This window comes from Esox lucius, chromosome 8, assembly GCF_011004845.1.
Source record: "Esox lucius isolate fEsoLuc1 chromosome 8, fEsoLuc1.pri, whole genome shotgun sequence".
Taxonomy (NCBI): domain Eukaryota; kingdom Metazoa; phylum Chordata; class Actinopteri; order Esociformes; family Esocidae; genus Esox; species Esox lucius.
The window spans coordinates 9,906,195-9,928,884 of NC_047576.1; the positions used below are offsets into that span (position 1 = coordinate 9,906,195).

The following is a 22,690-nucleotide window of genomic DNA, read 5'->3' on the forward strand; positions in this document are numbered from 1 at the left end:
TGTAAAAATAACACCAATTGGAAAGCAGACATGGACACTGGGCTACTAGAAGTTAAACTCAAGTACTATAAATTGGATATACAACTTAAGTGACAGATACATGTATAACTGGATTATGGACCCCATTCTTATAGGTTATCTCTCATTTTCCATGTAGTACAGTACACTCCAGTTCACATAAGTGGCTCTCTTCTGCCGCCCTAGATAAATAAAGCAAATAACAAAATCAGAAATACATTTTTAAAATATGAAAATACACCATGGGGAAAATACATTGATATCCATTATGTACTTTATTGTTGTGTATTTTATTGTTTGTATTTATATGGGCCAATTGGGTTCGAAATTGTAGGTTATTACAATGTATAGTACAATGTATTTTGTGTTTTGATTGCTGTTTGGATTCCAGAAAAAGTAACTGCTTACACAGGGACTGATTAACAGCACACCGGCTCCCCCTGTGGCACAGAATCGGAAATAGATGTGTGATAGACGATGATTGCGATTTTTCTAACTTGTTTATAGCAATATCTCGATTCTTCCTATTTGAATGTTAGTGTTGTTTTTGCAACCGGTTGGACTTTACATAGTTCACTAAGCAAAAACATTTGTTGAATTGTTAATGTTTAACTTTCAACTAAAATAATACCCAATAATAATATCCAGTACCAATAATTTATTATGTTTTATGTCATACATGATATTCCTACGATTCAATCTAGGTTAACCCAAAATTCTTTAATTAGATATATTTTTTAACTACAGGATTTCTATGTAACGTGCATAAACATTGCATCATACTATAATTTGTGAGAGAAAAAACGTGCTTTGACTAGCGAACAAGACACCGGACAAAACACGGGTCACGTGGTGGTTACGCCCCTGTCGAAACACCAATAGGTGCCGCCCTCCCCTCGGAGAGTGACGATGATTGGGTTAGAAAATAATTCGGTAGCCTATTACACCAGGATTACACCACGCTGTTAAATCTCAATGTAGTTCCCCTTATCTTTATTTAGCGGTCTACCTACAGCCTGTAGGGTGCTCTCAGGGCTACGGTCTCGTTTGTCTGACACATGGCTTCTTCGCATCAAAAGAACGATTTGGCTGCCGGGTTCCGCGAGCAGTTCAAATCCTTCGCAACAGAGGCGATCCACGTTGGTCAAGAACCAGAGCAATGGAAATCTATGGCCGTGGTGCCACCTATTTCTTTGTCCACCACGTTCAAGCAGTTTGGACCTGGAGAACATGCAGTAAGTTAAAATTCTTCTAAAATGTGGCATGTAAGTCCTTGACTTCCAGTTCAGGTAGGCTACTGATATAATGTAGGTATTTAGCTACGCGTTTCTGACACGCGTTCAATGTGTACATAACCACTACTGCAATGACAGTCTGAGTTTTGGCATGGTAGTAGGCTAATGGGTTATATCAGTTACCCAGCGGACTAGACCAGGAAACAATAGGCCGATGTGTCGATATGTTTCAGTTTAGTACCTTCCGGTAGTGGCCTACAGAACTTGTACGTTCAGGGAAATATATTTATGTAGATGGTTGTCTTTCCAGAACGAGTTTGTGACATATGGCACTTCTTTAGGCCCAGCACTGAGTGGGATGACTCGGAATGGACCCAGAAAATATATGAATTCCGTTTTGTCTCCTTATATGATATACTATGCTATGCCGGGGGCGCACTACGATACATTATGCGCACGTTCCAAGCGCTGCAAATATTGCCGCGGCGAATATTCAGGGCTGCGAAAAACCCTAACCCCTTGTTAAATAGCGTAATGGTTTTATGTTTAATGTCCTTTCCAATGTTAATCTTGTCTGTCCTTTTTCACAAACTATATTAACTATATTGCCTTATACCTTTCAATTATGGCTTTTATTGTGATAAAAAAAATCTGAGTGCTGCCAGCATAATATCCTGCTTCTAAAATAACGCTAATGAAGCCTGGAATGGCCATCACTAGTTATCGTCACCTATATTGATAGATACTGTATCAATGCCATTCACAAATGGCTAATTAGCTGTTAAAACGGCCGTTGGCAAAATAGGATTTGTTCAGAATAGACAACCTCGCTGGCTAAAACCTTGCCTAAAATTAAACCGTTTATTATATTACGACTTTTCTGGTGGATTTTCGAATTATGTCTCAGGATTTGTCCAGGATAGACAAACACTTCGCTGGCTACACGATTCTCTCATCTTTTCACTTGACGAAAAAGTCAGTTATGGTCACCTATATTGATACAGTAGTTATCTGCTAATAGTAGTCCGGAGCTAGTTCTAGGGAGATAGATACTGAAATAAGTAGGGGCCAAAATGCATGCAGCAAAAATGACAATCTAATGAATTTCGGAAAGTAAGGGTTTGCTGCAAAATCACGATATATACATATATATTTGTACAGTATGTAGCTAGTCGCTATTGACTATGTTGTATTTTATGCCGATTTGTGTATTACTTGTTGTTTTTATTGCATAAAACCAGTTGTCCTGGACTTACTTTGCACTTGAGCACAAGTGCGAGGCTAAATAGTTTACAGCCTCTGCTTATAAAATGTGGTAAATTTGCATTCTCTGAAGTGGTATGTTTTGCTTCACCAGGGGTTTGAGTACAGTCGGAGTGGAAACCCTACAAGAAGCTGTCTGGAGAAAGCTGTTGCTGCTTTAGATGGAGCAAAGTACTGTAAGTGTTTATGTCCGACACCCACCATTCATAATAATATTTTTTTTTAAACAGTGTATAGTCTTCTTATAAAATAGACTTCTACATAGACCTTACTACTGCTCTGTAAACAACTGTTAACCATAGCCTACAATTCCTGCACTGTAGGCATTGCGGTTGCTTCTGGCCTGGCTGCGACGTTGACCATCACTCACCTGCTGAAATCTGGCGATGGCATTGTCTGCATGAATGATGTATATGGAGGTAAAATCGAGAACCGCTGAAAGGTAGAATATTGCGGGTGAAAGAGTACATGGGTATTTACAGGCAGTGAGATCCCAGGGTCTCCAACATGTCGATGGCAAACTGCCACTCGCGTTATCCTCTGGGACGGCCTACGCCTGGTGGAGGAAGGAATCTAGGAAGGGGGAATACCCAAATATCCAAATGCCCCCCCATAAGAATGACAATAAATAAGGAGAATTGGGCCCATTTTATAGTTGTTTACTAGTCTTACATTTGACCAAATATAATGACGAAAAACATGCAGTGCAACTCTTTCTTGTGACTTGGTGAAATTGCTAGAAAATGTTGGAGACCCCTGATGCATACGGCAACAACAATCACAAAGTCATGTGTTGCGGTTTCTTTCTCCACAGGCACCAATCGGTACTTTAGACAAATTGCAGCAGAAGTTGGATTGGATGTGTCCTTTGCAGATTTCACAAAAGTTGAGGTGCTACAGGCTGCTCTTAAGTCAAACACCAAGGTGAGGGAAATTATAGCAAGTGCCGTTTTCAGGCTGTTGTGTAATAACAGATGTTATGAATCTTCACTTCCCTGTTTTAACTTTATGTTGAGCTTGAGCTATGCGCTGAGTCATGGTATTTTTTAGATTTCATTAGATATTTCCAGTAGACATTTTAATAAGACATGGCTAAATATAGAGTGGGGGTTATGCTTTTTGGTTATGTGGAGGTTATACATGTCAAGGCAGATCTGCCTTGAAAGCAGAAATTCATATGATTGGTTAACTCAAAGTAAAACCCCCAAGAACGTATTACAAAATCATATTTCCCATTCAATTCTGAAATGCTTATTTATTTTTCCATCTTCATGTAGTTGGTGTGGATTGAGACTCCCACCAACCCAACCATGAAAGTGGTAGATATCCAGGCCTGTTCAGAGGTGGTGCATCAACACAATAAGGACGCTATGGTGGTCGTGGACAACACTTTCATGTCAGCCTTCTTCCAGGTGTGGACTTATCCTGCCTTGTATGTGTTGTTACATGCCTTGTTGGTCATGTATCGACAATGTTTCATGTTGTCTCTGCACAGCCAGCTCAGTGACAGCCGGAGGGGAATAAAGCTTAGTCCGGGAATTCAAACACTTGGTTTCCAGCTCATTTCGAGCTCTCTTGAGTTTTGCACATCCAGTAATATCCACTCCTCACACCGGCTCATAATGAGTCATTTGATTAACCAAAGTACTGTATTCTGTTTGCCTCTGGGTCTTTAGCGTCCCTTGGCCCTTGGCGCGGACATCTGCATGTATTCTGCTACTAAATACATGAATGGTACGTACACACTGTCGGTACATTGCTGTTGATTGAACAGGATTTCCACTGTGGGTTCAACTTATAAATGTTAACGTCTTAAGTTTCTTTCACGTCTTAAGGTCACAGTGATGTTGTAATGGGCCTGGTGTCTGTGAACCGAGAAGACCTGTATGAACGTCTGAAATTTCTACAGAATGGTGAGCGATGAAGAAATGGCAAATAATGCCGCTGGCTAAAAGCCAGGCAAAAAGCCACGTGATTATTTTTGTGCCAAATCGCCAGTTAGTGACCCTTACTTTATGGGATCAATTGACTAATTAAAAGAGAATTACACTAATACAATGAGTTGTCCGCTTTGCTTTGCAGTAACGCACAGTATGAAACGTAATTTTGATAATGTCTCCCACACTACCATGATAACAGCTTTAACAGCAAAAAAGGAACATTAACAGAAATGAATAAATACGCATGAGGTCTATTGATATATAATGAATAAATATTCCCATTTGGATCCAATATACTGCACATTGATCAGCACACTAGTTGATAAAGTGGTACCGGACGTATGTCAATATTTCACAAGTAGCTGGCTAATGGTTACAGGAGGGCAGACCGGCTCGATGGACCTGAAGGTGTTTGCACTTACTACTCTGTGCATAAGTAAACCACAGCCACAACGTATCAGACTGTCTGCTAAATGACTTGAATTTTAATCGACATACATAACACCAAAGCTGTCACCTGAAACTCTTGGTAGATCTTGGGTGAGATATGCTGTCCCACGTGATCTTTCTTTTCCAACTACATAACACATTTTATATAACTAATAATGGTATAACTGACTTAACATGGGTTTTGGTTTTGAATAGCCTGTATACACTTGGATGTGCACCATCTGCCACGGACGCTTTAACGTGCAAGTTGGTGAGATTTGGTGACTCATTTATAATACCGTGCCCGAAGCACTGTCCATAAAGCCGTCGTTTAACACTGATGACCTACTTTTGCACATCAGACATTCAGGCATCCTCGTGATGCCAGGGCTTTCCACCAATTCTAAAGTGCAAATAAAGAAGGCTTTGTGTTGTGCCCTGATTGGTTGGTGGCTGATCGTTTCCTTTTTCACACATTGTGTCCTGACCATAAAGCTCTGGGAGCCGTGCCGTCCCCCTTCGACTGCTACCTGTGTAACCGCGGCCTGAAGACTTTGCATCTGCGCATGAGTCAGCACTTCAGGAACGCCCTGGCGGCAGCGCAGTTCCTGGAGGGTCACTCCAGGGTGGACCGGGTCATTTTCCCAGGTGATGGGGGTGGGGTGTCAAACTAGTACCTCTGTGTGTTGCATCAAACAAAACCAAGTTTTTTTTTAACATGACCTGCTTACTGGGTGACCTATAAAACCAACATTTAGCAGTGCAAGCCCTTGTCCAGTGTGTAATCACTTGTGTGTTTGTGACCCGCACCCCGTGCTTTAGAGATGAAACCGGTACACTGACATTCCATCTCATTCCTGTTCCCCAACCACTGATCAGGCTTGCCCTCACACCCCCAGTACGAACTGATGAAAAGACAGTGTACAGGCTGCCCGGGGATGATCACCTTCTACATAAAGGGAAAATTGGCCAATGCCACCTCATTCCTCCGCAACCTTAAGGTAATTACAGGATGATTCACGTTACGATAACAAAACTGTACTGGGCTGGTGTCATAACGCTGGAGACGTATAGGGAAAAGATTAAAATAAACTGCATAGTTGAGCTCTGTGGAATGGCGCTGCGGCACTGTATTTCACTAGTATTGTTTTTCAGTTACATATGGATACTATAACAGTTAGATTTTTTTTTTTTGCCCTGTTTTTGTCGTCAGTTGTTTGCACTTGCTGAGAGTCTGGGCGGGTATGAAAGCTTGGCAGAGCACCCGTAAGTATTCTGAAGAATCATCAACAATCTTTAACTTTAAACCGATACAGTAAGAGCCATTAACTGGCCATTTGTTAATCAGTATTTGTCTGCTGAACCAGAAAATACAATAATTATGATTTCTGAACTTTTTATGACAGTGCCACAAGGCAACAGCAGTGGCCAAGAAGAAACCACTATTAGTTGCACTTGGAAGTTGAAAACGAATTCAATCAGACAGTACAATATCTATCCCATAATGACATGATAGTACTTCGATTTTCCGTTTTAAGATACCCTTTGCCAATTGCCCCCTCTTGTATTCCCCCCTCTCTAAGGGCAATAATGACCCACGCTTCTGTACCAGAGAATGATCGGGCTGTCCTGGGGATCAGTGACACACTGATCCGTCTGTCAGTAGGGCTGGAGGACGAGCAGGACATCATCGATGACCTAAAACAAGCCTTGGACGCTGCAGTAAGGACACTATTATCTCAGCCTCCTCACAAAGCATCAACATGACAAGTGTTTTACACCTCTCATGGAAGTGAAAGCTACGGATTAAACTTCTGGTGTTTGAAGAACATTTAAACATTTTTAATCTGATGATCCTGTTAATAATCTACAGTACAAACTACATGCAGTAACATTCTCTCAAGTGATTTAAATAGTTTTCATAACCATTAGGCTAGGGGTAGTCAACACAGAAGGTCTGGTCGTATCAGCTGTGGTAAACCCCCACCTTGCAATCGGTACAACCCCAAGCATTCACACCAGTCTCATTGGCACGGGGAAAAATAATCTGTTTAATTTCCTAAAATTATGTAAAATAACTTTCACTTTCCTTTCATTTCTGCAACCTCTATTTACACTGTTTTGTCTGGATTAAATAAGTAATGAGTAACACTGCAGTGGGCTCATCAAATGACGTAGCCTTGGTTGGTCCTCTGGCACATGTGTGTTGCAGTGTGGCTTTGAATCTGGCCCACAAAAAAAAAAAAAGTATCCTTCATCACTGTTTTACTGTTAAATAAAGCATAAAAATTACTGACAAAATATCTTTAAATATCGATCGAGATCGATCTCTATCTCATAAGTATTTTTGTCATTTCAAGTGCGACATCATGGAATGGACATTTCAGAGCATTTTAGGCATACATTGTGAATTCAGAATACCGTATAAGAACTTCAGAAAAGATCAATATGAATACATATTCATTAGTCAAGAAGCGCGCAAAAGTGATTGTGTCGAGTGAATGTTGGCCACCGCTTAACCATTGAAACATGTCATTCACCATGGCTGGTCTGAAGTGTACTATTGAAGTTACTTCCCATAGTTCACAGCAACGTCAGTAAGCGTCAATGTATTTCCTTTCTATTACCTTAAGCTGAAGACGGCTCAGTTATTTAGGGCATTTTAACTTCATCCTAAAAAAATTTTTTTTGCAATTAAAACAACTTCAGGGGTAGGATGTTCCTGTTTTGTTTTTTGCAATAATTGGTGAATGACTAAATAGACCGATTCGATCAATTTCCTGTGTTTTTGTTTTAGGTGGATCCAGTGAAATGATGTCTTCAGGACCAGCGGTGGTCTTCTTTCAGCAGGAACGGGCAGATGTAGGAGAACCTGGTGTTTGTAGCCTTGTACAAGGAGAGAGCAGCGAGAGTGCCTCAATACTACACACAAACTATATCTATGAATGCACTCATCAGGGATCAACCTGCTCTTTAAATGCTTTTAATTAACATTTTAATCAATTATTTGGATGGTGATGTTATTTGGGACTCTGAAGGATTTCATTGAATTTTTAATTTATTTTCTGCTTTTCTTTTGTTTTTTTGTTGTTATTTTCTGTTTGGAGGGCATTGATTGGGCAAAATGACATAGGTTTTCATTTAATTAAAATTGGCATTTGGGACTTTTCATGAGTTAGGCAAAACAATATTCCACTGAGTTTCCTTCAGCTTAATTTAGTTAAAACATGAAGACTGTTAGTTTCCATGATTTAACATCAGAAGAATGTCTCGCACTGGAAACATCAGAATAGCAGTTTTGATTAAATTGTTAACCTTGTGTCTGGCTCAATCAAATGTATGCCTAGTAAAGGGAGATGGGGAAGATTTCCTCAAAGTTTGTCTTAAAGGAAGTTTGCCAGAGCATATTTTCCCTGCCTTGTGTAGGACAGTTATCTTTTTAATCAAAGTTATTTTGCTATAATAAAATAATTAATCTGCAATTAAATTAATTAAAACCGATGAACCCATTTTCTGTTTAATGAGAGAAAATATATTAAACGGTTTGGTGATCAGGTAGAAGCAAAAAGAGAATAAGGTCAATGTTGAAATACGTGTACTTCCCCTTGATTAATTCTACCTCAGTTCAAATGAATTATTTTAGTTAATTATAATCATAAATATTTAAAAAATGTTTTGACAGAAGGACTCATTAGTGCTGTTGCAGGATCCAGTGGTGTTGCTGAACTCTCAGAACTACAGATCTCATTAAGTACAGCCTTGATCTCTGACACACTGAACCAACAAACCTGTGTCATGTTTACAGAATCGTACACAGTTGATGTGTTCCTACGTATCTTGTATCTGTGCTTTCTAGTCAAGTACAGTGGGTTGTGAGTAAACACAACCCATGTGCAGTCTTTACATTTTGCTGCACTGAAATAAAATTCAAATAAATTATCGGAAACCAAATCATGGAAAGCCACTGTTGTCTGTATTTGGTATGAAATTGTGAACTGTTTTGCTGATAATAAAATCCCAGGATGACTTTTTCAGAAAACATAGGTCTTCAGCTAACTTTTTACCTGGGCTTTGCACCTTTCATATTAATTTTGCTCCTGACAAACTCTCCAAACTTGATGAACAAAATATAATAAAGATCAAAATCATTATTGTACATGGTGTAATTCGATGAGAAAAAAAGGACGTAACAACAGCCAATGGAAACCAAAATCACTGAACCTCGGAAGGCTGGATTCAAACCCACACTGAAAATCCACGTTACCAATGGAAATCACAGACTGAGTTGCCGTGATAAAATCTGTGCAAGTTGGAACAATGAGACTCAGTAGTGTGTGTGGCCCCCACATGCCTGCAGTACCATGTACAGACATGCCTGAATGCACGTGCCTGCAGTACCGTGCACAGACGTGCGTGATGCTTGATGCATGTCACCGTGGCCGACGGGCATGTCAGCTGGAAGGAGCACTAGATGGCAAAGGTGCAATGTGCTCTGCCCAGGTAGATCCTTATCTGTGCACATGCCTGAATGCACGTGCATGCGTGCCTGTGGTGGGATGCACCGATGCACAATATCCCAGAGGTTTTCAGTTGGATCCAGGTCTGGGGAAAGTGAGGGCCAGTCAAGGGCATCAATGGCTTTGTCTTCCAGGAACTGCCTACACACTCTGGCCACATGAGGCCGGGCATTGTCCTGCACCAGAAGAACCCAGGGCCCACTGCACCAGCATAAGGTCTGATGATGGGTCTGAGGATTTCATCCCTGTACCTAACAGCAGTCAGGGTACCATGGACGAGCATGTGGAGGTCTGTGCCACCCCAGACCATCACTGACCCACCTGCTGATGTTGCAGGCAGCATAACATTCACTACGGCGTCTCTGGACTCTTTCATGTCTGTCACATGTTCAGTGTAAACCTGCTCTCATCTGTGAAGACAGGGCGCCAATGGCGGACCTGCCAATTCTGGTGTTCTCTGGAAAATGCCAATTTAGCTGCATGGTGCTGGACTGTGAGCACAGGTCCCGCTAGAAAACATCGGGCCCTCATGCCACCCTCATGGAGTCAATTTCTGAGTTTGGTCAGAAACATGCATACCATTAGCCCGCAACATGCATACCATTAGGTCATTCTGTTGGGCTCTGACAGTGTTCCCCAGTTCCCGCCCTGTCCAGCTCTCCTCATGTAGCCCATCTCCTGGTATCTCCTCCATGTGCCATCCTGGAGGAGTTGGACTACCTGTGCAACCTGAATGGGCTGTAGGTACCGCCTCATGCTACTAGTATTGACAAGGACACTAGAAAAATGGAAAACTAGAGAAGAATCTGTCAGAAAAGATAAGGAGAGAGTGTAGCAAAGGTGTTGTGTTTTCAGGTCCATCTCTGTTAGGGTTCTCAGAGCAACTCGATTCACAACTGAAGTTTTCACCTTTTTCTTCTCGTAGAACCCCTTTAGTTTGCCCCAAAATATTTTCTTAATAATATATCTAAATAATATACATAGATTAATAGATCAACCATCTCTGAGAACTAGTTACATTAGTCTGTGCTAACTAGAGCATGCCCATCCTGTATTTTGGTTTTGCTGACAATCTGCAGAGAATATAACTTTCTGTATTAGTCATCTAAATGTTCAGTAGAAAATAACTGTTAATGTTTCTCTCTCCTTACAGTGGCAGCCATATTTGTGGATCTGGGACAAATTTAAAAACTCTGCTCGATACGATGGCCCATGAAATTGACGGGAGGGTATGTAGCCTCCATGGTGCTGTTGTACGTCCTGTTCATATAACACCACTGGAATCACAGCAAAAGTCTGGTCTCATCATTGTTCTAAATCATGGAATTTATTTGAAATTAAAGTTGATTTCATGTGGTTTTGCATCACCCTGCAGGATGTTAAGATGTTTATACTGTGACAGAAAAGAAAACGGTAAGATCATTCTCCTTTCCCAGGGCCTAATGAAACCTGAGCCATCTGCAACCAAATATAATTGAATAAAAATGCCTCCACTTTCAATTATTATTAATCAGGATGACCAGATACATTTGAGGGGATTGGGTGAAATGTAATGTGACATCAAAATAGTTTTCAGAAATCCTTATAGTTACACTTGGGTTTTACAGTGGCTCTCATCTGTGGAATTTAGTCATGCTAAACGTGTAATGTACAAAGCAAGGTTCCATTACAAAACACACTTTAATCCATGTTTGTTTGTTCCTTTTTGGTCTTATACTCTTTAAATACTCTTTTACAGAATGTTTATACTCGTATTTACATATTTATTCTATTATATCAAGGGTTTGTGTGTGTACTACAGCACTGAATGGACCAATGTTTTGCAACTTGCAATACAATTGATAAAAATTGCCGGCAATAAAAAGTTTCAAATTCCCTGACTGTAGGTAATAACTTAATAATTTAAGTATTTTAGTAACTTCCGTATTGTCTGCACTAGCATGTCCTCCATTGTTGCAGTTGCTATGTTTCTACAGTACCCATTCCAGAGACCTTCAAAATAATTTCATTAACTTGTCCATGTCCATAACATGTTCAATTCACCCTACCGACAAGGCATTCTCGCTGTGCCTAAAGGCCCAACGCTTGCAGACCGCCAATGGAAGGTGTATAAACCCACTGACAATACTGAGGCTGGGGCCTTTTCATTTCAGTGCCAGTGTGAGATATATTTAGTTGCTTCCCAGTGAGGGAAGCTGAGACATGGATATCCTATGCACATTCCACTCCAATACACATTGAACAAGGAGTTTTTCCATAGACTTCGGTGGCTTTGCGGGACATCCATCCATCTCACTCGAAGGTATTCATTATTTTTGTTGTCAGTTGCCAACAAGGTCCAGCGCTGCACGTCTTAAAAGATCCCACCAATGTAACTTCCATTCTGAACTCCTAGGTTTAAAGGTCCTGCTCAAGTAAGGTTTGAACTTGCACGGTCAGGGATTAAATCTAACAACCTTCCAGTTACTTGGTCCAATTCTCCAACCGCCTGACTGGAGCCCACCCTGCTTACTTTGACCTAGAGGAGGAAGCATGGACGGTTACAGACACCTGGAAGCCAAGATACTGTCCAGGTACAGGCTCTACCCTTGAGAAATGCCTAAGATGTTTTATTCAAACATCTGTGCCACATGACCCTTCCCAAAACATCTAATGAGAGGCTAGTGCAATATTTGACAGTCACCCAGCAGTTTAACAGGAACATCCACTAGACAGAATTAGCATCTCCCGGGTCTCCTTGGTCATGTGCCTTCTAGCCATCAGACTTTTGCCCAGATGGCACATACACCAAACATCAACAGCAGGAGTGGAGACAACTGGTAAAACAGGTAAGATGGGTGGTTTTTTTAATTCCCAGGAAGTACCAGCCAGGGCACACAAAGCACAGGAAGAAGTGTCACATCCTGTGCTATAAAAGGTCTGATGGCTAGAAGGCACATGACCAAGGAGACCCGGGAGATGCTAATTCTGTGAATCATGCCATCCTGAGCCAAGGGAATGCTGAACCAGTGGCTGGGGGATGACCTGATTGGTTGGATCTGAAGGGGGTGACCTGGATGACCCAGCAGAACCTCACTGGCAGAGAAGACAACCGGGCTGAGCTTTTTCATCACCCCTGCTCAAAGTAATTAGACAATTGTCCACCTTTAAAGCCGTCACTAAGCACTAGTCTAAACATGCCTAGAGACATCACTAACACTTATTAGAAAATATATATACAGCTCCGGAAAAAATAGAGACCACTGCACCTTTTTCTTTCCTTTCCAAAAAAGTTGAAGAGGAAAGTTTTGAGTGAGGAACCGAAGCGTTCAATTTGCAGTGGGCTCTTAATTTTTAACCCTTCTGTTCCTCATGCTAAACCTTCCATTTCGGTTTTTCAACTCCTGTAGCTGCATGTCGACGGTCAGACATTAGTCTGCCTTAGTTAAGAATGATCCCATAAACATTACAAGCAGAAAACATGCTTATCTACACTGGCAACTATAAAACAGACCATAATACAGCAGACAGGAGTCATTTGTGTTGGATGTTTATTATCATTAGCTGCCTCGCTTCGCTAGTTGAGTGGTCAACGCTGAGCTTGTGTCCTTTGTCTCCATCTAGTGGTCAGTCAACAGTAAGACAACGAGAATAAAGACCACGGCAGGGGATACAATCATGTACTGTATTATCCTGTTAATATCCATTACGTCATTCAAACCACACCATTCAATCCCAGAGATTCCCCGTTGGTATTTTCTCAGCACAAAACGAGACAAACGACATCCAATAGCAATCTGACAGAAGAAGGTAACGTCCTCTGTGATCTATAGGCATTGGCTGAGAGAGGCAGGCACAGTTGACTGAAGCTGTATGCATGTAGCTGTGGAGACGTTACAGAAAGTAGAATTTAAAAGGTTGATTGAGAAGACAAGGCACCCGTCTCATGTCACGGGAGGGCGGTGTTCATCTAGGAGGAAAGTGGCTAGTGCTGTGCCTATTTTCCCTTTGGCAACTGAAAGCGGTTCCTATACTGGGAGAAAACCGGCAGGGGTTGGGGTGAACATGGCATTAGTTGACGATCAATGAGAAATCTGTTAAAGTCAATGAGAAGTCTGTTAAAGGCACCATAACTGCACCGTGAGTGTTTTCGTCCTTAACCTAGCATGTCTAGAGTCCCACGCCCCCTTCATCAAAGATTAAAAACATAACCCATAGATTTATACACTGACAATGAACAACCCAAGGCACTGTTGCCATGACAATGAGCAGACTGTCCAGGCCTTGGCATTAGGGCACTTGGGAATGGGAAAACCGCCACAACCTGCAGTTTCTCATTCCATGAATGCGGAAGAAGAATTTAAAAACCCAAACGATCAGTCTGTGCGGTCCACGAGGCCACGCAAAACGCAGCGCAAACTACTTTGAACATGTCCCTTAAAAATAAACAACAACATATTAAGTGTGGAAAAAGTGCTTGGTGACACATGCTATTATCATCAGTCTGGAGTCCAGGTGTGTAAACACACGGCCACCACGAGCTTCCATGGCGACAGCCAATAAAACAGCCTCCATACTGTCTGCACCGGACCGCCCTGGAGGGGGGCGGGGGGGGGGCGGGGGGGGACCTCGCACACCCTGTCCCGTCCTGTGTCCATGTGCTTCCCGTCTCGGTCAGGCCTCCTCCACATAGGGGATGCCCGCGTCCGAGAAGCGTCTATGGGCTTTGCTTGTGGCCTGCAGGCTCAGTGGGGCGGAGGGGGGGAACAGGTCCTTGCCCGGGCTGATGTACAGGGACTGGGTGCTGTCTTTGCGTCGCGCCAGCGGCTCCCGCCTCCTGACCAGGCTGAGGCTGTGGTCGGCTCGGGAGGCGGGGCCCGCGGCGGAGGGGTGGGCGGGGACGCCGGAGGGCAGCTTCACTGTGCTGGGGATGATGGGCCAGCGGCGGTGCAGCTGGAGCCGGGAGGCGGAGAAAGAGGCGGGAACGACGGCGGGGACGAGGCTGGGGTGGGAGGAATGTTCCCCTGGGGTCCTCTGGTCAGAGGGCCCGGGCGGCTGGCCATGCCTGGCCTCATTCAGCAGGAGGGAGCCGCTCCCTGAAACACAGGGATGACAAAGGAAAAGCTAGGAGGAGGGGAAAAGGAGAACCATCCATTTAGACAGCCATCCTGACGGAAAACAGCATGCCATTGTGACAGTACAGCACCAGCAGTCAGTCAGCTCCATGTCTCCACGCCACGTACGCACTCATGCAAACAAAGGAAAAACCACACGTTTGCTTGTGAAACAGGGAGCCTCCAACCTGCTAGAGAGCAGACGGCAGCTCCGCCACCCTCTTTAAATGCACCACCACCAGACTGTCCAGACCTGCACCAGAAACAACAGGGGGGCAGGCAGCCTGGTGAGAAACCCACAGGTGTGAACAGGTAGATAAGGGGGCAACGGCCGAGACGGTACCTTTGTTACTGACCTTCGGGATCAGAGTTGTGGCCGCGCTCCTCCAGCAGGCTCTCGGAGCTGACAGACGCCTCCGAGTCCAGGTTCTCCTGGTCTGAACCGGGCTGCTCCAGTTCGGGCAGCCTGCAGGCAAGTTCCTCCCTGGGGATAGACAAGACATCAGAGGCGTCACTAAGGAAACCCAGGGTTTGTGGATTCTCTGAAACGCCCCCCAAGTTAATCCAGCAGATGAATAATCAGTGTGGAAGTCACAGTATAACATTGATGTTGAATTGGGTGGTGAATCCAGGATGGTTGAGCTCTTCTCTTACTTCTCCTGTTTGATGGACTTGATGCGGTCTATCAGGTTTTTCTCAGCCTCTGTGTCAGAATCCAGTGGCGCATCACTCTCAGGGGCAACAGTCAGATCAGAGCACGCCTTCTCATGCACCTGCGATAGCACACACATGCACGCACGCGCACACACACACACACACCATTTAATTGAACGGCATAATTTACACCACAGTGGTTAAGCAGATGACAAAGGAGAGTGAATAAATGGGGTGTCTGTTAAGTCATCATGCATTATGTTGCACTAGATCATGCCCATTCAAGTCAACTACTGTAAGGCAGGCATGATGAGTATGGAGAAACAGGCACTATGAAACATTGTTATTCCTAGACGGACTAGTGGTTAGAGAACTGGACCACTATCCAGAGGATTGCAGGTTCAAGTCCACCAGCCAACAATGATAGTTGATCCTGTTAGTTCCTATGGACAGAATGTTATTCCACCACACACGTCGAAGTTGATGCAGGTTATTAATGCATTATTATACTACTGATCAAATCAGAAGTAATGAGAAACGATGAAAGGTTATTTTACAGACGGAGACAAACGATCAAGTAGATGACTCATCCCCCTGTCAAACATTCCCCATTTCATGAGCTCTAATGCTTGGTACCAGTTTACAGAGGATCCACACAACATCCATGTCATCCTCAGGAATGATGAACATTCCCCCGCACAGCCACGGTGTTATAGCCAGGAGGTCATCACCAAATACAAGTCACACGTAGAAACGACCATCATCCCGACACCAAAAACAAGCTCCAAAACATGCAGCACTGCAGAGGACTGACACTAAGTCCGGGAGAACCATCTCAAAACGGTGCACAGGGTTCTGTCTCAGCCTGGCATGAACACACCTCAGCAGAACCAACTATTCACGGGCCTCGCTTGAATCTGTGATTCGTTGATTCAGGTGGTTCATGCTGGATTGAAAACAAAAGCATGGCGAGTGGCTCCCCAGGACCATGGTTGGAAGACCCATGCAGTATTCTACCAGTTAGTACAAAGGGGGGAGGGGTGTGGTCACTGACTACTACAGGTCATGCACTAACAGGTGAGCACGGTAAACGGCATCTAGCTACCAGGAGGAGCAACACGGATACATACCACCACTCCTTTGTAAGGAGCTGAAAACCTGAGGGGCAAATGCCAATGAAGCTGAAGGGAGACAAGGGAGAATCACAACACAGTGAACGGTCACCCATGGTGGACACTGGACAATACACACACACAGACGAACGTGCAGTCTTAGGAGCAATCCACTTCCTGGCCTACTGTACTGTGTAGTAAACATGGCTGGTCACTATGGTAATTGTGCCTGTTGAATCTCTGGGCCTGGTAAGTGGCAGGGTTTGGGTGAATTCCAGTCTAACGCAGCCATTTTAGAGAGGCAGGGCTCGACAATAACGATGACCCGATGATCCCGGGCCAGTAAAAACTAAAGTCGGGAATAATCAAACTAGCAAGTCACTGTCCCGAGGCTGGGCCACTGCAAAAAAGAATGTAAAAATAATAAATCGCATTATAAACTCAACATCCTCCAGTTGTTTTCTTAATCCGGCACACACGCAAATCTACCTTGCAGCTCCTTTCGCGTGGTGTTGACCAGTTGAGAGTTGGGCAGTGATGTGACGCGTGGCTGTCTGGTATTGTTGTTTAATAAAACGTTTAAAAATGTGTGCGAGTCGCTCAATTGAAGAAGGCAGTGAAGGACAACTACCAGCTCAAACGAAAGCGAACATTTTTACCCCAGTGCAAAAAATAATTTACCTGATGACGTCAATGGAACTCAGATGCACTGTCGTCTGTCCCGGCTAGAGCGGACAAATGTGGGTCTTTTTACAAAGGCACTGACAACTATCGCAAACAGTCCCTGACTAGCAATGCCAATAGCAAACAGCACCTGGTCTGCATGACAGCCAAGTGGGTGGCTGACAATCCGTCTTCAGGGCCCTTGGATGTAACAGGAATTTAAATGCAGATGCCCATTGGGTGATTGCACGACATAACCACATACCTAGTAACTGACGGACCGGCCGGTCGCCCTGTTCACTGGGGTGAATGAGTTACTGTTTTGTTTGAAAGTCAGTGTTTTGTTTGAAATTCAAATGCTTTGTTGACCTATCTTTTCATTCATTTTTATAATTAGAAATGTTATGAAAGAAACAAAAGTAAATATTTTATATCTAGAATGCATTTCATAAATGATTAACCAAGTATTTGGTTCTGTTGTAACACTGACAAATGTCAACTTTTGGAAGGAGGGACAGTAAAGTTTTAGCCAGTAGGTTTAAAACCCAGTTTTTTTACGTTGAGCCCTGAGAGGGAACTGAAATTTCCATCCCAAATGTTTTCTCGTAGTGAAGCACAGAACAACTGAAATGGAAATAGCAAATTCAGTTCCAGTCTACTTCCTGGATAGACTTGAGCCCTGGGCAGTTGAGAGACAGCGTTGTCCTCACCGTGTTCTGTCTCTTGAGTTTAAGCTGGTTGACCGCCAGAGCCTCGGCAAACTCCAGCTGCTCTATCTCCTCCATCTTCTCGTTGTAGCGCCGGATCTGCTCGTTTATCAGCATCTCCACACACCTGGGACACGGAAACGTTACCGGTCAGTCGGCAAATCTGCGGTACTGAAGGCACTGCATGGTTTTCCACACAGCGAATGTCACACCCAGTTCTATGTGATGAGAGACAGACTAACGTGGTGGTCTTGGCCACATCCTTCATGCTCATAAGTGGGTCGGCACTGTCCGGGCAGCGCAGAATGCAGGGAGCAAACACGATGGCCAGGGAGTTGGGAGACATGCGATTGTGGGACTCCTCTTTAGACACTCTGAAAGGGAGCAGAACCACATTCGATTTTTTTCCGTGTTCGTACGGCGACACACATCGCAACGGGCGGACATTGTGAGGTTCTCTGAGAGGGCGTCACGGAGAGGTTTTACCTGACTAGATGGAAGATGAGTCTTTCCAAGGTGTTGAAGCATGCGGTGGGGAGCTGCTCTAACACCTTATAGATGGCGTGTAGCTGCTCTGGTTTTTCAGGAAGTTCTAGAGAAAGGTGAGGATTACCAAAAGATGAGCAACAAAGACAATATAATGCAGGGATTTGTGACGTCACATTTCAACGTTGAGCAGAATAAAGGACTAGATCTATGAAAAGCCAAATTCAATCTCCAGAGAAGTTAACCTGATGCATCCTCTCTACAACTACTGTGGGCACTATCGCCTCTGCCGGTCATCTGTTAACACTTCAACATCTACCTCCAATATGTACTCCTCTGCATTTATACAATCCTCACGGAACCCAGCTAGAAGAGCTCGGACCCACTCTTAGAACAAGACAGCTCTGTAGGTTCCGGCCTGTCCCATGACTTGATCTCAAGATAGAGGCTCTGGATCTGTGTAGCACTTTGAGACAATGGCTGACGTGAACAGGTATTAGTTTAATACTTGTATTTAAATTTGAATTGTAGCGTTAAAAACATATTCACCAATTTGCCGTGACGCCTGAATGAGTTATGATGGAACCAATTGTGTACAAGTCACGTAGTCAGTTGAATGGAGTCCAATTAAGGGGGTTCCCATGATTTCAGGTTCAATGCACCGGTCTCTGGGAGGTCCCACATTTGGTTTGTACTATTCATATCAGGTCCTAAACCAACTTGACTAGGCTTGAGCAATTCTGGAATGAAGAATTATCAAAAATTGCTGTGTCCACATGTGCAAAGCTGGTAGAGACTCCTCCAAATACACTCATGGCTGTAATCATTGCCAAAGGTGCCTCTACCAAATATTGTCTACATGGGTGTGAAAACATTTTATATTCTCAGCTCTGAGAGCCTGCAACAATTTATATTCTCTTTTGTATTTGTAATTACTAAGAACGATTTGTAGATTTTATTTCCACTTTGAGAGCATGGGATTTTCTTTTGTCGATTAGTGTCAAAACCCCACAATTAAGTCCATTCTGATTTAATGTCGTAACACAGAATGTGGAAAAAGGTACAAGAGGGTGAACAGTTTGAGAGCCACTTCATTGTGACATGGGAGTCCCCATCTCCCCACGGATCCTGGAGAGGAGCCGCGTCGCGGGGTGCTGGAGGGTTAGGTCAGGACTCACCCACAGCACGTAGGAAGTCGTTGTAAAGATTGAAGGTCATCAGGGGGTCAGGCAGCTCCCTCAGCCACTGTTTGACCAGCCCCGTCACTGTGTGGATAGGATAGTCATCCAGACACACGGCATGGGGGTCTGTGGGACGACAACAACTATTAGCCAAGTGGAGCGGCTGTACTTAGTGTCAGATAGAAGATCCGGCGGGATTAGACTAAGTATGCCTTGCGTATACCCTTTCAAACAAAGTGTTGCCCGTCAACATCTCTGCGGCTCTCAGGAAGCCGGTTTACTGTCAACAAGTTTTTTGTAGTTTTTTTCTCGCCAGGCTGGTCCTTACCGGTCTCCATTAGCTGATGGAGCTCCTTCATGCGGTTGGCAGAGCCGGACTTGCGGTAGATGCCCTCGGTGTACAGGCCGTTCATCTCTACGTGCTCCAGCATGATCTCCAGCACTACGGGGACGGGGCTCTTGTCGCTGGTCAGGTGACACACACGCACACCGAAGTGCATGCCTCCCGAGTCCTCGTCATTCTGCACACGGGCGCCAACGGTTAGTGAACAGTCACCCGGGGGCTTAAACTAATCTGACGCCTGCAAACCTAAAATTACCAAAGGACGTCACCCAACGGGTTTAAGAACACAGAGGGGTTAGGGACGCCTACCTTTTTGGCACAAAACGTGGAGCAGTCCGTGACGATTTTGCCGAGGCACTTCTTGTGGGCCACCATCTTGCAATCTGTGACGAGAGAAACACAACGGGAGATGCCGACCACCTGAAAGGTCCCGGAACGTGGAGGACGGCGTGGCGGTTTGAAGTGGTACTCACGGCTGCACATGTAGGCTTTCTCCATGCCCCAGATGTAGGATGTACACTGGTCACATGACTGCATTATGTTCACCTGGTAGGTGCTGAACACGTGATCCAGGGGGTTCTCCATCTAAACCATCACACATTGCACACGTCAACACACAGCCAATCGCACATACAGCATCTCTCCCGAACCCAAGTTAATCAACCTTTACTCTGTACGTACGCTCTTGTCTTTTTTCCTCCTCTTCTTCCGAGCTTTGGCAGGCTGGGGGAGAAAAGGTGAATGTCATTTGTTTTGCGTCACACGTGTGCGCGCGTCATCATAATCAAGTTGTTACTTGTAAAAATAGTGTTTTTGGTATGAAGCCACTGCCTGGGTGCCTGGGGTTTCCGGTTACCTTTGCAGGCTCCCCCTCCTCCTTCTTGATCTCCCCCCTGATGAAGCCGTCCAGGACCGACTGGAACAGGTTGATCACCAGCTGAACCTCTCCCTTCTGTCGGTCTCCAGCCAGGCTGATCACCTTGTTCTGGTAGCCACGCATCAGATTCTTGTAGCCGATATGCGGTTTCTGTTTACCACAGATCAGAAAAGGGGTGAGAAGGCGAGTGTGTTTGTTTGCACGGCTCTTCCCAATACATCGTTCATAGTGCGGGTGTGTATGGTGGGGGGTGCTCACTGACCGGGAGGGAGTACATGGCTTTAATGGTCTCTCTGAACTGTATGGTGGCTGTGATGAAGATGTTTTCTGTGGCCGATAGCTGCTTCCCTCTGGAGCGGAAGTCATTCACCTACAGACCGTTAGGGAGATGTCAAACACACCGAAATGATTGGTGCATTTCTCTTTTATTCCTCTGGAAACTACACAAGGTGTGGTAGACAGCACAGCTATATGAGGAGCCTAAATCAATCAGTAATCTCACAGGAGTCTTGTGACATAAACCTTTAGCTCAGGGGTTCCCAAACTCGTTGGGCCTCATTGTGTTAAAAAATAAATAATGGATAAGCTCAAATTCTGGCCACAGAAAAACAATCATGGGGGCTTGTTTTATACAACTGTTGGGAAGAAATTGTAGGAAGAAAACAGAAACCAATGTTATTATATATAACCAAATTTCACAATCCCATTTTCAAATCAGACTCCTAGTTTGGGAAGCACTGCATCAGCGATATAAAGCACCAGAACCAGAAGGCAGCCGGACCTGATTCCCCAGGAACTCGTCCAGGTGTCGCAGCTCATTGGCGTTGGTGATCTCACGGTCCAAAGAGGCGTTCCACTGCTCTGAGACCCGCGTGGCCCGGCTGATTTTTATGGAGGGGTTCCGGCTCAGCGTCCGATCTCCGCCAGCAGTCCCTGGGTGGGCCAGGGAGGACTGGGGAGCCAGGGGGTTGGGATGGGCCTGGGAGGAGGGCTGGGCTGTACGGCATAGAGAAAGATGGTCAAATGGCTTGTTTAATGAAAATAGTGTCTTTTAAACATTTTAAGTAGAAACTTTGTGATGGCTTGTTCACTTTGAATGACCATGTGACTGAAACAAGAACAGTTTTACTAGTTATATAGAATTCCCATAATTAGTGACTGGAACAAGAACCGTTTTTACTAGTTAGTGGGGAGAACAAGTATTTGATAACCTGCAGATTTTGCAGGTTTTCCCACTTACAAAGCATGTAAAAGTCTGTAATTTTTATCATAGGTACTCTTCAACTGTGAGTGACGGAATCTATTTTCATTTCATTTGCATTTTATTTCATGACATAAGTATTTGATACATCAGAAAAGCAGAACTTATTATTTGGTACAGAAACCTTTGTTTGCAATTACAGAGATCATACGTTTTCTGTAGTTCTTGACCAGGTTTGCACACACTGCAGCAGGGATTTTGGCCCACTCCTCCATACAGACCTTCTCCAGATCCTTCAGGTTTCGGGGCTGTCGCTGGGCAATACAGACTTTCAGCTCCCTCCAAAGATTTTCTATTGGGTTCAGGTCTGGAGACTGGCTAGGCCACTCCAGGACCTTGAGATGCTTCTTACGGAGCCACTCCTTAGTTGCCCTGGCTGTGTGTTTCGGGTCGTTTTCATGCTGGAAGACCCAGCCACGACCCATCTTCAATGTTCTTACTGAGGGAAGGAGGTTGTTGGCAAAGATCTTGCGATACATGGCCCCATCCATCCTCCCCTCAATACGGTGCAGTCGTCCTGTCCCCTTTGCAGAAAAGCATCTCCAAAGAATGATGTTTCCACCTCCAGAATGTTTCCACCTGGTGTTCTTGAGGTTGTACTTCTTCTTCCTCCAAACACGGCGAGTGGAGTTTACACCAAAAAGCTCTATTTTTGTCTCATCAGACCACATGACCTTCTCCCATTCCTCCTCTGGATCATCCAGATGGTCATTGGCAAACTTCAGACAGGCCTGGACATGCGCTGGCTTGAGCAGGGGGACCTTGAGTGCGCTGCAGGATTTTAATCCATGACAGCATAGTGTGTTACTAATGGTTTTCTTTGAGACTGTGGTCCCATCTCGCTTCAGGTCAGTGACCAGGTCCTGCCGTGTAGTTCTGGGCTGATCCCTCACCTTCCTCATGATCATTGA

General features: G+C 44.3%; 2 protein-coding genes across 2 annotated transcripts in view; one reads left to right on the plus strand and one right to left on the minus strand.

Annotated features, from left to right (window-relative positions):
• Positions 1 to 991: 991 nt before the first annotated feature.
• On the plus strand, positions 992 to 9,041 carry cth (cystathionase (cystathionine gamma-lyase)). Its single transcript, XM_010871421.4, has 12 exons — positions 992 to 1,253; positions 2,611 to 2,692; positions 2,840 to 2,935; positions 3,331 to 3,440; positions 3,794 to 3,928; positions 4,193 to 4,250; positions 4,352 to 4,429; positions 5,381 to 5,533; positions 5,765 to 5,886; positions 6,099 to 6,151; positions 6,469 to 6,607; positions 7,683 to 9,041. Exons 1-12 carry the CDS (start codon positions 1,077 to 1,079, stop codon positions 7,698 to 7,700), a joined length of 1,221 nt encoding a protein of 406 aa, XP_010869723.2. The 5' UTR covers positions 992 to 1,076; the 3' UTR covers positions 7,701 to 9,041.
• Positions 9,042 to 13,993: 4,952 nt separating this feature from the next.
• LOC105011442 (unconventional myosin-IXb) overlaps positions 13,994 to 22,690 on the minus strand; it is a 65,033-nt gene continuing 56,336 nt past the window's right edge. The window contains exons 27-41 of the mRNA XM_010871454.5: positions 21,300 to 21,514; positions 20,781 to 20,888; positions 20,498 to 20,668; positions 20,323 to 20,364; positions 20,115 to 20,226; positions 19,951 to 20,024; positions 19,627 to 19,819; positions 19,296 to 19,424; positions 18,118 to 18,223; positions 17,874 to 18,005; positions 17,635 to 17,758; positions 16,280 to 16,330; positions 15,150 to 15,268; positions 14,852 to 14,979; positions 13,994 to 14,477 (exon numbers count right to left, since the gene is read on the minus strand). Of these exons, the coding sequence (XP_010869756.3) occupies positions 14,056 to 14,477; positions 14,852 to 14,979; positions 15,150 to 15,268; positions 16,280 to 16,330; positions 17,635 to 17,758; positions 17,874 to 18,005; positions 18,118 to 18,223; positions 19,296 to 19,424; positions 19,627 to 19,819; positions 19,951 to 20,024; positions 20,115 to 20,226; positions 20,323 to 20,364; positions 20,498 to 20,668; positions 20,781 to 20,888; positions 21,300 to 21,514 (2,126 nt within the window). The 3' untranslated portion in view covers positions 13,994 to 14,055. The remainder of the gene's footprint in view (positions 14,478 to 14,851; positions 14,980 to 15,149; positions 15,269 to 16,279; positions 16,331 to 17,634; positions 17,759 to 17,873; positions 18,006 to 18,117; positions 18,224 to 19,295; positions 19,425 to 19,626; positions 19,820 to 19,950; positions 20,025 to 20,114; positions 20,227 to 20,322; positions 20,365 to 20,497; positions 20,669 to 20,780; positions 20,889 to 21,299; positions 21,515 to 22,690) is intronic.